The 16438-nt window shown below is 45.2% G+C and overlaps 1 protein-coding gene across 2 annotated transcripts in view; it reads left to right on the forward strand.

Moving 5' to 3' along the window:
- WASF2 (WASP family member 2) overlaps window positions 1–16438 on the forward strand; it is an 86848-nt gene that overhangs the window by 59006 nt on the left and 11404 nt on the right. The window contains exons 1-5 of one of the 2 annotated variants that reach the window (XM_063667236.1): window positions 1488–1509; window positions 2442–2614; window positions 13339–13473; window positions 13999–14152; window positions 16319–16436. In XM_063667236.1, coding sequence (XP_063523306.1) covers window positions 2485–2614; window positions 13339–13473; window positions 13999–14152; window positions 16319–16436 — 537 coding nt within the window. In that variant the 5' untranslated portion in view covers window positions 1488–1509; window positions 2442–2484. Of the gene's footprint in view, window positions 1–1487; window positions 1510–2441; window positions 2615–13338; window positions 13474–13998; window positions 14153–16318; window positions 16437–16438 lie in introns of those variants that run through there. The other variant, XM_054498712.1, reaches the window with a different exon arrangement.

Raw genomic sequence — 16438 nt, forward strand, 5'->3', positions numbered from 1 at the left:
TCTTTTACCATGTGTTACTGAAGATTGCATCTTAGTACCTGATACCCTTTACATTAAATAAAAGAAGGAAAGAGTTAAATTGGAAAGTCCAGGGTTTGGACTAGAAAACCCATGGGGTCAAAGGGGGAATTCAGCAGAGGAGTGGAATGGAAATCATTTCCTTAGACAGTAGACAAGTATTCAGGAAACACCTCTGCACCCCAAAGATAGGCACAGCTGCCACACAGTGACTATTAAAGGGAGGTTCAAAGTTATAAGCAAACAGCTGATTCTCTTGGTTCTTGGGCTGTTGCTGTTGGTGACAGGAAATCTTGTTCCCCAAGCTGCTGGCTTCCTGTTTTATTTTTACTTGTAGCAGATCAGAATGTCCATAACAAGGAGCAGTCTGTTCCAAAGGGTTCTACTCCCCCTTTGAGCCTGAAAGATTTTTTTTTTCTCTTTTGGTCAGACAATATGTCTGTAATATTTAGTTTGGTTTAAGCATTTTGTATTCACAGTCAACTTTTTGGTGATGAGCTGGTGTTTTAAGATTTGATGTAAGTAAACCCTTGTTTTGCTTTTTTTTTTTTTTTTAAATATATAAAGAGGAGTTTATAATATTGGGGACTTGGCCCAGCTACTCAGAAAGCTAAGGTGGGAGGATCATTTGAGCAAGGCGGTCAAGAATGTAGTGAGCTGTGATCGCACCATTGCACTCCATACTGGATGACAGAGCGAGACCCCGTCTCAAAAAAACAAAAAGGCTGGGCGTGGTGGCTCATGCTTATAGTCCCAGCACTCTGGGAGGCTAAGCTCAGGAGTTCGAGACAAGTCTGGGCTACATGGCAAAACCTCATCTCTACAAAAAATACAAAAATTAGCTGGGTGTGGTGGTGCATGCCTGTAGTCCTAACTACTCGGGAGGCTGAGGTGGGAGGATCGCTTTGAGCCCAGTAGGTGGAGGTTGCAGTGAGCTGAGATCGTGCCACTGCACTCCAGCCTGAGTGACAGAGCGAGACCCTGTCTCAAAAAAGAATAAAAAATAAGAAAAAAAATTGAGGACTTAGATATGTTAACTTTATGCTTTACCTTTTCATGTGACATGAATTTGTCATTTTCCCTAGCATGAAAACCATTAGGCTGTTTTAGATTTCTTTAGTTTTATAAGATGTGGAAAGAGGACCAGTCCATTGTGCCTTGACTGTAGTCATATCCATTTTGTGGAAATTAAAACCCTCTCCCATCCTTGTAAAACTAGGAATTCGGTAATCTAAATCTAAAACAATAGCTCAGCATGAACCTGAAGTGCTGGGGGATTTCCTAGGGAAAGGGGCTCAGCCCACCGGATAAGAAACAGTAACTGGAAGGTTTCCGGATCTGCTCCAGACATTTCCTGCTGTCTCTAGAGTCTTTTGGCCCAGGTGTGTTGAACCGGATGGGAGCGAGAAAGGGAGCTGTTGGGTAGAAGAGAAAGCACCAGGGAATCTTACAGCACAGTTTACTCAGCATCGTGTTTGACATATTGAACGTGTAAAATTTTTACTTTATATTCTCTCGTTCGGTCAATTTACACACTAAACTTAAGAACTACTGGCATTAGTAGTTAGCTATACTTTTTTTTTTTTTTTTTTGAGACAGAGTCTTGCTCTTGTCACCCAGGCTGGAGTGCAATGGTGCAATCTCAGCTCACTGCAACCTCCGCTTCCCAGGTTCAAGCAATTTTCCTGCCTCAGCCTCCTCAGTAACTGGGATTATAGGCACCCGCGACATGCCTGGCCAATTTTTTGTATTTTTAGTAAAGACAGGGTTTCACCATCTTGGCCAGGCTGCTCTCGAACTCCTGGCCTTAGGTGATCCACCTGCCTCAGCCTCCCAAAGTGCTGGGATTACAGGCGTGAGCTGCCGTGCCCGGCCTAGTAGTTAGCTATACATTAACAGCCATTTACCAAGGAAGGACTGGAAAAGTTATATCCTGATGTATATCAATCATTATTGGCAGCTTGATTTCATTGTGGAGATTGTCAGGTGACAGTGTTCTTTTTTGATCTTTATAATTGGTGGCCTAGAATCTGATCTGTCCTGGTTATGAACACCCCAGGGATAGGATCTATACCATCCAATGTCTGCTGAATGGGCTGTTTTCTAACCATGCCTCCTTGCCTCTGGAGACTCTTGTTGGTTGGAGCAGTAGTTGGCACTTGCCTATGTACCTCAGGCAGCAGTCACCAGTCCAGAATTTCTAAACTTACATAGCAGATCTTCTAATAGCAAACCTTAAAAAGGGCAGGGGAGAGAGGACTTAAAAATGAAAGAAAAAAAAAGATAGGGGGAATGAAGATTTTTTTTAAAGCTGTTTTAGATCAGGGTAAGACCAAAAAAAAAAAAGAAAGAAAAGATTCACACAGCCCTAGTGTGCCTGGAATTTGTGGTTGAGTAATACTTTCCTGTTATTTCTTTTTTAGGTTGTTTTTCATCATTCAGAACATTGCCTGAAGCAGGTCCACCATGCCGTTAGTAACGAGGAACATCGAGCCAAGGCACCTGTGCCGTCAGACGTTGCCTAGCGTTAGAAGCGAGCTGGAATGCGTGACCAACATCACCCTGGCAAATGTCATCCGACAGCTGGGCAGCCTGAGTGAGTGCCTCGGAGAGCCTGTGCTTTGCCCTCAGGGGTCGTTGGTGCTCTTTATTTAGTTTCCTTCTCCTCCCGCGTTCCTATTTCTCCCCCATCTGCCTTCCCTAGGTAATGCGAAAATGTATCCTCCCTCTCCTCCCCAAAGAGAGGCTCCCTTTTGGTGTAGCTTCTTCTCTTCAACCTTTATCTACCACCACCCTCTAGGTTCCCTCCTCCCTCCCCCTCCACCTGCTTCAACAGAAATCTGTGGGAAGGGTGGCAGGAAGGGCTGCAGCAAAAACTGCAGACGGAATGACAGAGCAGAATTCTGTGTGTGTAAAGTGGGAGGTTCACAGAGCAGTATCTTGGGTCGGGGAATGTGCCTGTAATTACACGAGCTGTTCGATGTAGCCTGACTTTGTTGAAGCCTCAAATGTGCCAATAGTCTTTATCTACCCAACACCCCCACCCCTTTTCTTCCCAAAGAGGAGTAAAGCAAACATGCCTTCGGAGAGATTCTGACTGACTTGTCCACCCTGGTACACATTTAATTGTGCTGCAAGCCCCCAGGTCCAGGTTCAGGGTACAAATTACTTCTGCAGTCTCTGGGGTATTGGGAGTTTTGCAAGCTGTGTGAACATACAGTGACACAAATAGTAGCTGGAGCCATTCTTCCTTAGGAGGAAGATGGGGGTTAGCCCAGACTGTTTTGGAGCTGAAGGAAAGCCAGCTCAACTATATATATTTTTTTAATTGGCAAGAATGAATGAGACTGCCTTGGGTGGGGTACATGCATGTGGTTTGGATTTCATTCTGAATCAAGTTGACTTTGTTTGCTTGAAGCTGAGATATGGGAAGGGCAGATGCTTGGATTGGCTCTGCATTTATCTAGTGCCACTCCAGCTCCCATAAGAACCTCCGTCAAAATGCCATTTTAGTGATCTTCCTTAGCAAAGGCATCTTGGTGTGAATTATTTCAGATACTCGCCCCTCCTGTCGCATCACTGCCCTTAGTGAAGGCAGTGGAATATCAAGAAAGCCTGCATTCCCCTGTATAGCAATAGGCCCAGCCTTTAAAATAGGAGGCTGAGGAGACAGAACTCTATGACCAGATGATGTATGGAGTCTGAGATTCCTAAGCCTTCACCTACCTCAGGGATCATCTCAGTTGATCCAGGGCTTAGAGAAACCTAGATGGGGCATCATGAAGAAATGAAACCCTGCCAGTGCCTGTCTTATACAAAGGAACACTGACAGTAGCGCAACAGCAGTGCAGCTGACAAGGAAGCACATCAAGGCTGCAGAGACCTCACTGCTTTTTAAAGGCATAATTTCTGCCTCTCTCTCCCTCTCTCTCTCTGAGAAGGCCAAATGGGTGGAAGTCAATCAGTCACACACTGGTTCCTTCTTCATAGGACAAAGAACATCTAGCTAATGATGCTTCTTATTTCTACTTACTGAAGTTAGGCTCTCTCTCAGCTATTTTTCCAGGGTGGTGTTGATGGATGCCATTGCTCACACTCCCACTTGTGATCAGACCACTCCTATCTTGGGGAAGCTGATCTGAGGGCCAAAGTCACCTTATGCCCGAGGAAGCAAGATTTTCTTACATTGTGGGGGCTAACTGATCCTTTATTCATCCAATAAACATGTGTTGAACATATTTTATGTACCAGCTGCTGAGGGGATACTCAATAATAATAAAAATAAGAATAAGAGGCAATAATAAGAAATTGTCTCTGCCCTCCAGGAGCTCATAATCTACAAGGGGAGGCAGAAATAAATAATTCCTAAGAGGAGAGAATGGGGAGAGAGTGAGAAGGGAACCCACATTTGTTGATTGCCTACTTTATGCCAGGTTTGGATAAGATCTTGACATAGATTATCTCATTTAATCTTCTCAGTAATCCTATGAGATTAGGTGGTGGTATTCCCATTTTTCAGATAAAGAAAATAAAGCTCAGAAAAATAAGGTAACTTGGCCAGGCACAGTGGCTCATGCCTGTAATCCCAGCACTTTGGGAGGCTGAAGGGTGTGGATCACTTGAGGTCAGGAGTTCAAGACCAGCCTGGCCAACATGGTGAAACCTGATCTCTACAAAAAATACAAAAATTAGTCGGGTATGGTGGCACACACCTGTAATCCCAGCTACTCGGGATGCTACAGCATGAGAATCGCTTGAACCCGGGAGGCGGAGGTTGTTGTAAGCTGAGATTGTGCCACTGCACTTCAGCCTAGGCGACAGAGCAAGACTTCATCTCAAAAAAAAAAAAAAAAAAATTAAGTTAACTTGCCTAAAGATATACAGCCAGTAAGAGGCAAAGTCACTGTTTAAACTCAGACTTCCTACAGATTTCTCAGCTCTGTCCCTTACTCGCTGTCTGCCAATATTGCCCTGGTTTAGACTTCATTGACTTTCACCTAAACTATTACCCAAGCCTCCCTCTACCTTCTTTCTCTGATCCAACCCCCTTAAATCTGTTCTATATCCCTGCCAGAGTGATCTGCCTAAAAATCAAATCTCACTTTTTACTTTTATGATTCTGAATTTCTGAAACTTTGAAAGTTCTGTGTTAACTTTTATAATGTAACAAGTGTTTTTATAGTCAGAGTACACATCGCAACTATTTCTCTCCCCTCTTCCTCACTGTGGAATTATTTAAGTTCCTTGGCCTAGCATTCAGGACCCTCCAAGACCTGCCTTCCTTTCTAGCCTCATTTTCTACAATCTGTCTTCCATTTTACAATTTTTTTTTAATTTTTGTGTTTTTGAGACAGTTTTGCTCTTGTTGCCTAGGCTGGAGTGCAATGGCGAGATCTCGGGTCCCTCCCTGCAGACTTCGCCTCTGGGTTCAAGTGATTCTCCTGCCTCAGCCTCCCGAGTAGCTGGGACTACAGGCGTGTGCCACCACACCCAGCAAATTTTTTTTTTTTTCTTGAGATGGAGTCTCACTCTGTTGCCCAGGCTGGAGTGCAGTGGCGCCACCTCGGCTCACTGCAAGCTCTGCCTCCCAGGTTCACGCCATTCTCCTGCCTCAGCCTCCCGAGTAGCTGGGACTACAGGCGCCCGCCACCATGCCTGGCTAATTTTTTTGTATTTTTAGTAGAGACAGGGTTTCACCATGTTAGCCAGGATGGTCTCAATCTCCTGACCTTGTGATCCGCCCACCTCGGCCTCCCAAAGTGCTGGGATTACTGGCGTGAGCCACTGTGCCTGGCCAATTTTTTGTATTTTTAGTAGAGACAAGGTTTCACCTTGTTGGCCAGGCTGGTCACAAACTCCTGACCTCAGGTGATCCAACCGCCTTGGCCTCCCAAAGTGTTGGGATTACAGGTGTGATCCACCACGCCCAGCCTTCATTTTACAGTCTTTTAAAATGGAAAAAGGGGGCCTGGCATAGTGGCTCACACCTGTAATCCCAGTAATCTAGGAGGCTGAGACATAAGTATTGCTTATGCTCAGGAGTTCGAGACCAGTCCTGGCAACATACTGAGACCGTATCACTACAAAAATTAAAAAATTATCCAGGTGTGGTGGTGTACACCTGTAGTCCCAGCTGGTTGGAGGATAAGGTTGGAGGATCGCTTGAGCCTGGGAGTTCAAGGCTGCAGTGAGCCATGATCATGCCACTCCAGCACTGGCCAACAGGGCGAGACCTTGTCTCAAATAAATAAATAAAATGAAAAAGGAAAAAGGGAAGGAAAAAAGAATGAATTATCAGCTACTAGTAGTTCTGCTGAGACAGACCATGCTCTCTCATATTTCCATACAGTGCTCTTGCTATCCCCACTGGCTGAACAGCCCTTGCCATCTTTGTCTGTCTGGCTGCCTGTAGCTGATCCTTCAAGGCCCAGCTCAGGAATCTTCTCTTTCAGGTTGGGCTAAGAGTGTTCCTCTGAGCTCCCATTACATGCCTATATTATCCTATCACATTGTATCACAAATCACCTATGTCTCAATTAAAAATTCTTGACTGGGCACAATTGTCATCCTAGCACTCTGGGAGGTTGAGGCGGGAGGATTGCTTGGGCCCTGGAATTTGAGACAGCTTGAGCAACATAGTGAGACCCTGTCTCTACAAAATATAAATGAAATTAGCTGGGTGTGGTGGCGTGTGCCTGTACTTCCAGCTATTTGGAAGGCTGAGGTGGAAGGCTGGGGTAGGAGGATCGCTTGAGCCCAGAAGGTAAAGGCTGCAGTAAGCTGAGATAGCACTGCTGCACTCCAGCCTGGGCAACCAAAAAAAAAAAAAAAAAAAAAATTGTTGAAGGTAGAAATCATGTGTTGTTGTTTGTCCTTGAACCCCAGTGTCTACCTTGTATAGTACCTGTCACCCAGTAGAAACTCAGTAAATGTCAAATAATTCACGCCTATATAGTTCCCACTATTCCATGCTATTGATGCACAAAGAATGTAGGAATGGAAAGAATACTTTCTGTGGGTAGTGGGGGCACAGGTAGGGATAGGTGGGGTCAAGGAAGACTTCACAGAAGAGGTTACATTTGAATGGGACCTTGAAAGATGACTGGGATTTCGTCTAGCTGAGAGGAGTGCAGGGAGGGGTTCATATGTGCTTCAGGCTCATGACCTTGGCCTCATGTGCATTGTACCTGGGTGGAACTTCTCAATTTAGTAGTGAAAGTCTGATTATGGAATGGATAAAGCATAAAACTAAAAATTCCACAGCCATAGATTGCTCTGTGACAGCACATCCAGAATTCTTATTTTTTCTCAGAACAGTGAGATTGGCATTTCACATATTCGGTTGCTGTATCTTAGGAAATATAGGCACAGCCAGCCAGCACTTTGTATCAGTATTGTGGCCACTCAGGAGAATGGAACCCCCACTTGGGTCATTAGAAAATCAAGCTAGATATTGGGTTTCTAACTGACTGCAGTGTGGGTGAGGGGGTGGGGCATGCCATTGGGGAGCTCCAAGACTCCCACTCAGACTTCAATAAGAGCAGCTTCACATTTTTAAAAATCAGTTTTACCTGTTCTACTTCCACGTAACATTTCATTTGAAGCGTTCTGCTAAGAAAAAAACAAAATTGAAGACTGCTTCCTAGAATCTTTTGCAAAATGTGGTATCTGTTATGAATGTTGGATAATGATGGATATTGGGTCTGTCTTGGTAATCTGAATGAGTGAAATTTAACTCTGAACAAGACACTTTGGTTTTCCCTAGTTCAGTATCACACTTCTGTTTTCGGAAGTTGGAGTAATTTTTAGCACTTGAAGAATAGATACTGTCAAATTACTGATTGGAATTATATTTAAAATTTTCCTCTAAGCTTAAAACTTAGGGTATTTAGGCTGGGCACAGTGGCTCACGCCTGTAATCCCAGCACTTGAGGAGGCCAAGGCGGATCACTTGAGGTTGGGAGTTCGAGACCAGCCTGGCCAACATGGTGAAACCCCTTCTCTGTTAAAAATACAAAAATTAGCTGGGCGTGCGCCTGTACTTCTACTTGGGAGGCTGAGGCAAGAGAATCTCTTGAATCCAGGAGGCAGAGGTTGCAGTGAGCTGAGATTGTGCCATTGCACTCCAGCCTGGGCAACAGAGCAAGTCTCTGTCTAAAAAATAAAAAATAAAAAAATTTGAAAATCAAAAACTTAGGGTATTTAGAATTAACACTTTTTTTTTTTTTTTTTTTTTTTTTGAGACGGAGTCTCACTCCGTTGCCCAGGCTGAAGTGAAGTGGTATGATCTCGGCTCACTGCAACCGTTGCCTCTTGGGCTCAAGTGATTCTTATGTATCAGCCTCCTGAGTAGCTGGGATTACAAGATGGTGTGCCACCATGCCTGGCTAAATTTTATATTTTTAGTAGAGACAGGGTTTCACCATGTTGGCCAGGCTGGTCTCAAACTCCTGGCCTTCAGTGATCCACCTGCCTTGGCCTCCCAAAGCGTTGGGATTATAGGCATGAGCCACCGTGTCTGGCCTTAGGTATTTACACTCTTTTTTTTTTTTTTTTTATGAAGTATTTATTGATGATTCTTGGGTGTTTCTCGGAGAGGGGGATATGGGAGGGTCATAGGATGATAGTGGAGAGAAGGTCAGGAGATAAACACATGAACAAAGGTCTCTGGTTTTCCTAGGCAGAGGACCCTGCGGCCTTCTGCAGTGTTTGTGCCCCTGGGTACTTGAGATTAGGGAGTGGTGATGACTCTTAAAGAGCATGCTGCCTTCAAGCACCTGTTTAACAAAGCACATCTTGCACCGCCCTTAATCCATTTAACCCTGAGTTGACACAGCACATGTTTCAGAGAGCACGGGGCTGGGGGAAAGGCCGGAGATCAACAGCATCCCAAGGCAGAAGAACTTCTCCTAGTCAGAACAAAATGGAGTCTCCTATGCCCACCCCTTTCTACACAGACACAGCAACAATCTGATCTCTCCTTCCTTTCCCCACACTTCCTCCCCTTCTCTTCAACAAAACCGCCATCATCCTCATGGCCCGCTCCCGATGGTCGCTGTCTCTTTGGAGCTGTTGGGTACACCTCCCAGACAGGGCAGCCGGGCAGAGGCGCTCCTCTCCTCCCAGACGGGGCGGCCAGGCAGAGGCGCTCCTCACTTCCCCGACGGAGCCGCCCGGGCAGAGGCGCTCCTCGCTTCCCAGACGGGGCCGCCCGGGCAGAGGCGCTCCTCACTTCCCAGACGGGGCGGCCGGGCAGAGACGCTCCTCACTTCCTCCCAGACGGGGTGGCGGCCAGGCAGAAGCGCTCCTCACCTCCCAGACAGGGCGGCCGGGCAGAGGCGCTCCTCACTTCCCAGACTGGGCGGCCGGGCAGAGGCGCTCCTCACTTCCCAGACGGTGTGGCGGCTGGGCAGAGGCGCTCCTCACTTCCCAGATGGGGCAGCCAGGCAGAGGCGCTCCTCACTTCCTCCCAGACGGGGTGGCGGCCAGGCAGAGGCGCTCCTCACTTCCCAGACGGGGCGGCCGGGCAGAGGTGCTCCTCACTTCCACCCAGACGGGGTGAGGTATTTACACTCTTAAGTCATGTAATGTGGTTGAGGAGTATAAGGAAGAATCTCATTGTGACAACTCACATTTTTAGCTCACTTAATTCTTATGGTAACTTGATGGGGTAGATATTATCCCCACTTTACAGATGAGGAAACTAAGGCTGGGAGATTGTGACTTGCTGATGAGTACACGAGTATAAATAGAAAGAGCTGAGACTTTGATTCAAATTTTCTTTTTTTTTTTTTCGAGACGGAGTCTCGCTCTGTCACCCAGTCTGGAGTGCAGTGGCACGATCTCGGCTCACTGCAAGCTCCGCCTCCTGGGTTCATGCAGTTCTCCTTCCTCAGCCTCCCGAGTAGCAGGGACTACAGGCGCCCACCAACATGCCCGGCTAATTTTTTGTATTTTTAGTAGAGACGGGGTTTCACCGTGTTAGCCAGGATGGTCTTGATCTCCTGACCTCGTGATCCGCCTACCTCAGCCTCCCAAAGTGCTGGGATTACAGGCGTGAGCCACTGCGCCCAGCCCAGATTTTCTGATTTGAAGTCAACTGCTCCTTCCATGTCTCAGTATAGTTCTCAGTCTGCCTCAGGCCTGAGGTGATGAGACAGTGGGGAAGCCTTCACACCACCTCACTTCCTCTTAAAATAGAGATCTTATTGTTACCAGTTTTATATGTTGAGGTTCTGTGTAAGATTTTATCTTGAAAACCACTGTGCCACACTGAGCCTCTACTTCTACTATCACTACCCCCTTCACTTAAGGAGCAGGAAATCCTAGGTACTCTTGGTGACTCTTTGTGTAAGTTGATTGGTTTTTTTTCCCCCTCCAGAATAGCTGGATGGTTAATAGATATTTTTCTTTTTTCTTTTCTTTTATTTCATTTTATTTATTATTATTATTTTTGAGATAGGCTGGAGTACAGTGGCATGATCTGGGCTAACTGCAACCTCTGCCTCCCAAGTTCAAGTGATTCTCTTGCCTCAACCTCCTGAGTAGCTGGGATTACAGGTGTGCGCCACCACGCCCAGCTAATTTTTTTTTTTTGAGATGGAGTCTTGCTGTCTCACCTAGGCTAGGGTGCAATGGCGCGATCTTGGCTCACTGCAACCTCTGCCTCCCAGGTTCAAGCGATTCTTCTGCCTCAGCCTCCTGAGTAGCTGGGATTATAGGCGCCTGCCACCATGCCCAGCTCATTTTTGTATTATTGGTAGAGATGGGGTTTCACCATGTTGGCCAGGCTGGTCTCAAACTCCTGACCTTAGGTGAACCGCCTACCTCGGCCTCCCAAAGTGCTGGGATTACAGTCATGAGCCACCACGCCTGCCCTAATTTTTTTGTAATTTTATTAGAGGCAGGGTTTTGCTGTATTGCCCATGCTGGTCTCGAACTTCTGGCCTCAAGTGATCTGCCCACCTTGATCTCCCAAAGTGATGGGATTACAGGCGTGAGCCACCACGCCTAGCCTTCTTTTATTTTCAACAGATATTTTTGAGCTTGGTTTATTTTCCACACATAATGTTGCATATTTCTCTGTTTCAGCCTTCCAAATACAATTTTCCATTACCTAGACAAGCATGATACAGTATGGTTTTCATAGGAACTTAGCCATATTATGAACAGGGATCAAATAAAATCCTCAACCTGCAGAGTAGAAATGCTTATCAGCCGATTTGAGTTCTTTGAGCTCAGGAGCTTCCCATAGTTGTTTAGGTCACAAACGATCAATATGCAAGGACTTGCTTCTTCCTTGATTAGAAGTTCTTATTGACTTAAATTTACCAGCAATTCAAAATATGCAGTTGATTGGTCTTATCCCCACTCTTGAGGCTGTACTGGGAAGGTGAGCTGTAGTTCACCCTGAAGGTGCGGTTTTGGCCTTTCAGGCTATTTTTTTCCCCCTCAAATATGGACTAAGCATAAATGTAGTTTTGAAGCTAAAAATTAGAGCCTACTTCAAATAGTTCTCAAAAAAAAATAATCGTTTGATTGGGCACAGTCTCTTATGCCTGCCTTCACCTTGCAAGAAGCTCAGATGGTAGGCCCGGGTGCAGTGGCTCATGCGTGTAATCCCAGTACTTTGGGAGGCTGAGGTGGGCAGATCACCTGAGGTCAGGAGTTCAAGACCAGCCTGGCCAACATGATGAAACCCCGTCTCTACTAAAAATACAAAAAATGAGCCGGGCGTTGTGGCAGGCACCTGTAATCCCAGCTACTCGGGAGGCTGAGGCAGGAGAATCACTTGAACCTGGGAGGCAGAGGCTGCAGTGAGCTGAGATTGCATGCCACCGCACTCCACCTGGGGGATAGAGCAAGACTCTGTCTCAAAAAAAAAAAAAGCTCAGATGGTATATTTATTCGTATGCACCACTTTTCATTCCTAGTAAGAATGTGCCTGTGGCTTGGAATGACAATATAGAGGTAGTGTCAAATTGCTGTTATGTTTCTTTTGCTGCAAATTCTCCTTGCATTCCAGGGTTGAAAGTACGGAACTTTTCTTTTTCTAAAAAACAAGACATTGTGGAAAGAGACCACTGGTATGTTGTTTTTCAGAGAGGGCTTGAAAGTTTCAGCTTCTCACTTGGTTCCTGAGATGTAGATTTGAAGGATTGTAACCTAGAGCAGACTTTGAAAGTTATAGGTTACAAGCCGGGCATGGTGTCTAGAACACCTGTAATCCCAGCACTTTGGGAGGCCAAGGTGTGTGGATCACTTGAGGCCAGGAGTTTGAGACCAGCCTGGGCAACCTGGCAAATCTCCATCTCTACCAAAAATACAAAGATTAGCTTGGCATGGTGGTGCGCATCTGTAATCCCAGTTACTCGGGAGGCTAATACATGAGAATCGCTTGAGCCCAGGAGATGGAGGTTGCAGTGAGCCGAGATCACGCCACTGTACTGCAGCCTGGGTGACAGAGGGAGACTCTGTCTCCAAAAAAAGAAAAAAAAATTATAAGTTATAAAACATAAAAGTAACCTTCCCACCTCTTAAAAGAAGTTGTATATTTCTGCTATGGCTTGTTGATAAGCTCAGGGCCCCTCAAAGATAACACAAGTGATCATAGTTGTTCACTGTATTTTCAAGGCCCCATTGAGGAACTAATTTCCTATTTTTCATGTTAATTTTAGATACGTAGAACGTCCTCTGAACTCCCAATCTGTTTTTCAGAACCGTTTTATAAGGTACTTTTACAGAACAGCAAGAGGCTAAGAGCTATAGGCAAATGTGTAGTGTTTATTTTATTTTATTTGGAGTCTTGCTCCGTCGCCCAGGATGGGGTGCAGTGGCTCGGTCTCGGCTCACTGCAACCTCCGCCTCCCGAGGTTAAGCGATTCTCCTGCCTCAGCCTCCCCAGTAGCTGGGATTATAGGTGCCTGCCAGCACGCCTGTCTAATTTTTGTATTTTTAGTAGAGACGGGGTTTCCCCATGTTGCCCAGGCTGGAAATGTGTAGAAATATTATCTTTTCTTCCAGGCTTAATTTTTTGCATTACACCTTTCAGTTTTATTCAGCCTGTTTTGAGTCTCATGACTGTTCACGTCTGTCAAGAAGACCCTATTAGTTATAGAACATATGCAGACTTCCTAAACTATGAAGAGTATGTCTCTGTCTCTAAGAGCAGTCATCTGCATATAGCCCAAACCGTCTTAGGGTATGTGTGTGTATATGTATGTGTTTGGGGGTTAGGGAACACGATCTTTAGTAGCCAGTTTTTGTGACCATTTACGTGACTTCTATGCACTGGTGACTTGGTTTCTTTGCTCTTTCCAGGTAAATATGCAGAGGACATTTTTGGAGAGCTCTTTACTCAGGCAAATACCTTTGCCTCTCGGGTAAGCTCCCTTGCTGAGAGGGTCGACCGACTACAAGTTAAAGTCACTCAGCTGGATCCCAAGGAAGAAGAAGGTAAGAAAGCTGAGCTCAGCATTTGCAGGCTCTGCTGAGCAGTTTTGTAGAATTTTTTTTCCCTGATTTATTTAAAAAAAAAAAAGTGAGAGAAATCACAGAGACCTATAGAGTTCTGCTTTGAAATGACACAAGCCTGAGTGCTGGAAAGAACCTTTTTAGCTCCACCACACCCCCATGCACTCCTTTCTCCCATTCCCCCAATTCCTTCTTTCTCAAATTTCCCCTCCCTCAATCGTATTTTGCTACCATAAAAGTACTTGGAAGATTCATTCCTCCTAAGGAGAGGCCTGCTAGATCTGGCCACATAGTAAACCTTTGTGTTGCCTCATTTTGTTCAGTCATGAAACGACTGGGCTGCTGACAGCCTTGTGGGGCTTCCCCAGAGGGGGAGGGAAAAAAAGCCTGGCTGCAGACAGCCGCAGCCAAGAAGTGCAGCAGCTGAGGCCTCTCCGACTGGTGTGACTCAGTGTTTGCTCAGATAGCCTGTCGTCCATTTTCTAACGCCTTCCATCTTCTCTTCAGTGTCACTGCAAGGAATCAACACCCGAAAAGCCTTCAGAAGCTCCACCATTCAAGACCAGAAGCTTTTTGACAGAAACTCTCTCCCAGTGCCTGTCTTAGAAACATACAATACCTGTGATACTCCTCCCCCTCTCAACAATCTTACCCCTTACAGGTAATGGCTGGCTAGCTCCTCCCTTTTTCAACCTATGGTTTAATAACACTGGATTGTTTTTTTATCTGAAGCGGTTGTTTCCATCAGAGGATTGTATCTAAAAGCTTACTGCCTACCCCAAAGTTGTGGTAGTTTCTGTGGCAGCAGAAACTAAAATTTACCCCATAAACACTTGTCACTTATTATTGTTTGGTTTCTGAAATTCATAGTGAATATAATACATATTGAAAGTTTACCGAAACCATTGCATGCTACAGAGTTTAATTTCATATAAGCCAGGTCCATCTTGGATTCCATCCAAGGAATTTAGTTATTATAGAACCAAAAGGACTTTGTTACAAGGCGGTCCTACAGCATGGATCCCAGGGGCAACATTCTAGCAAGGCTCCCACTTACTTGGAAACCACTAGATTAGCAGATGTTTGGGTGTGTTAGTGGGGCCAGCCTCTTGGACTGGCTGCTCTGGGCCCAGAGGGGTCTTTCCAAAGCTTAAGGAGTAATTCGCATTCTTCCAAATGAGCATCGTTCACTTTGTTTTGAACATCCTTTGGACATTTCCTTCTGAAAGGACCTACTATGCTGTGCCTGGACTTGAAAAAGAAGGTAGCCTCATAGACAACTTAAAGCCCTTCTCCTCTAGTGGTTTGGTAGTTTTGTCATCCTGCAAAAAACCACTGAAGAGGGGCAGAAGGCGAATATTTATCTTGCTTACACCCATACATATCTTCGGAGCAGGTAAAAAGTAATTACAGATAGCTGGAGGCAGATGTCTTCTATCAGACGTGTACACTGCAAGGTAGATTGTGTGTGTGTGTACCCATGTGAAATTCAAGGACACCAGTCGGATTCAGGGAGCCTTCTTACACAGATATAAAGTACATGGCATCTGTCCTTCATTTTACTTGTAAAATTATGTTTGCCCCTTGGCTTTCAAAGGGACCAGAATAGCAGGACAGAGGTTTGACTCTGCAGCCTCCGTTATTGAGTCTAGTTGGGTTTGGACAGAGGGGTTGTGGGGCAGAAAGGTGTCATACAACTGATAAGATTGTAGGGAGTATAACATAGGGTTTTTGTGGTGGGATTGGGTAAACAAATGGTATTAGGAGAATTTTATTCTTCAGTTAATGGTATTTTTCTTTTTAGCATACAGTATCAGAATTAGCGTGGCCTCTCAGTTATCTGAACTTGGCCTAACAGAAATGAGTGGTGGTGTATCTAACTCAGGAGAAGATTTAATATAGAAATTATTAATGTTTGATTTGGAAGTGCTTTCTGTGTTGTGATAGGATTGGAGGGTAAGGAATAGAATTGCCTATCCAGTTATTTTTAGTTCAGAATAATGTTGATAAATGTTCACTCCTAAGCACATCCTTTCTGGATAGTGAGAGGACCTTATCCATGCCAAAATGCAAGATTCCAACTAGGACCATTGAATCTGGCAGATAGCCCTTATATGGACACTCAGTAGTTTACTCTGTCCTACTGGCACAGCCATTAATTAGAAGCTGGTGATTAAACCTTGTGGTCTTACAACAGCTGGCCATCTTTTCTCACTGGAGCCCTCTTGTGGTTGGGGTGTATGTGGATGCTGAGCTGTCCTAGAAGGGAGCAAGAAGGTGGAGTGCTGTGGTTGATTTTCTGTGTGTGCAGAGAGATAACAGCTGTAAACACATACTTTTCATGTATATATGTGTACATATGCATACACATGAACCCCCACATGTGTACACAGGTTTCCGGTGGGTGGGAAGCTACTGATGCTTCCTAGAGAGTCCTTGGGGAACTGGTGGGAAAAGAGGAACCAGTGGTAGAAATCCCCTCTGATGTACCAGGATATCCGAATATCCTCAGGGAGATCTCTGTGGCCATGCAGATCATTAGAAGTAATCAGGATCCCTGCTGCTATCACCTGTACTTGCCCTGGCAATGCAGATTCATCTACCAGGAATTGAAAGTAAGGCTAAGGTTCTTAAAAAGTCTGATAAGTAGAGAGGTGCCATTCGGGGGCACTGAAATGCTGGTATGGGAGAGGAGGTATGCAATCGATTGAAATGACTTCTTGATTCCTTGGTGTAAAAACTGCTAACTGGTAGGTGTTTGGAATATTGGATTTGGTTGGGAGCTCATCTGTCTACTGACAGCTACTTGTCTTCATTTCTATCCCAGGGACGATGGAAAAGAGGCACTCAAATTCTACACAGACCCTTCATACTTCTTTGATCTTTGGAAGGAGAAGATGCTGCAGGACACCAAGGATATCATGAAAGAGAAGAGAAAGCATAGGGT

The sequence above is a fragment of the Pongo pygmaeus genome, chromosome 1, assembly GCF_028885625.2.
Source record: "Pongo pygmaeus isolate AG05252 chromosome 1, NHGRI_mPonPyg2-v2.0_pri, whole genome shotgun sequence".
Classification (NCBI taxonomy): domain Eukaryota; kingdom Metazoa; phylum Chordata; class Mammalia; order Primates; family Hominidae; genus Pongo; species Pongo pygmaeus.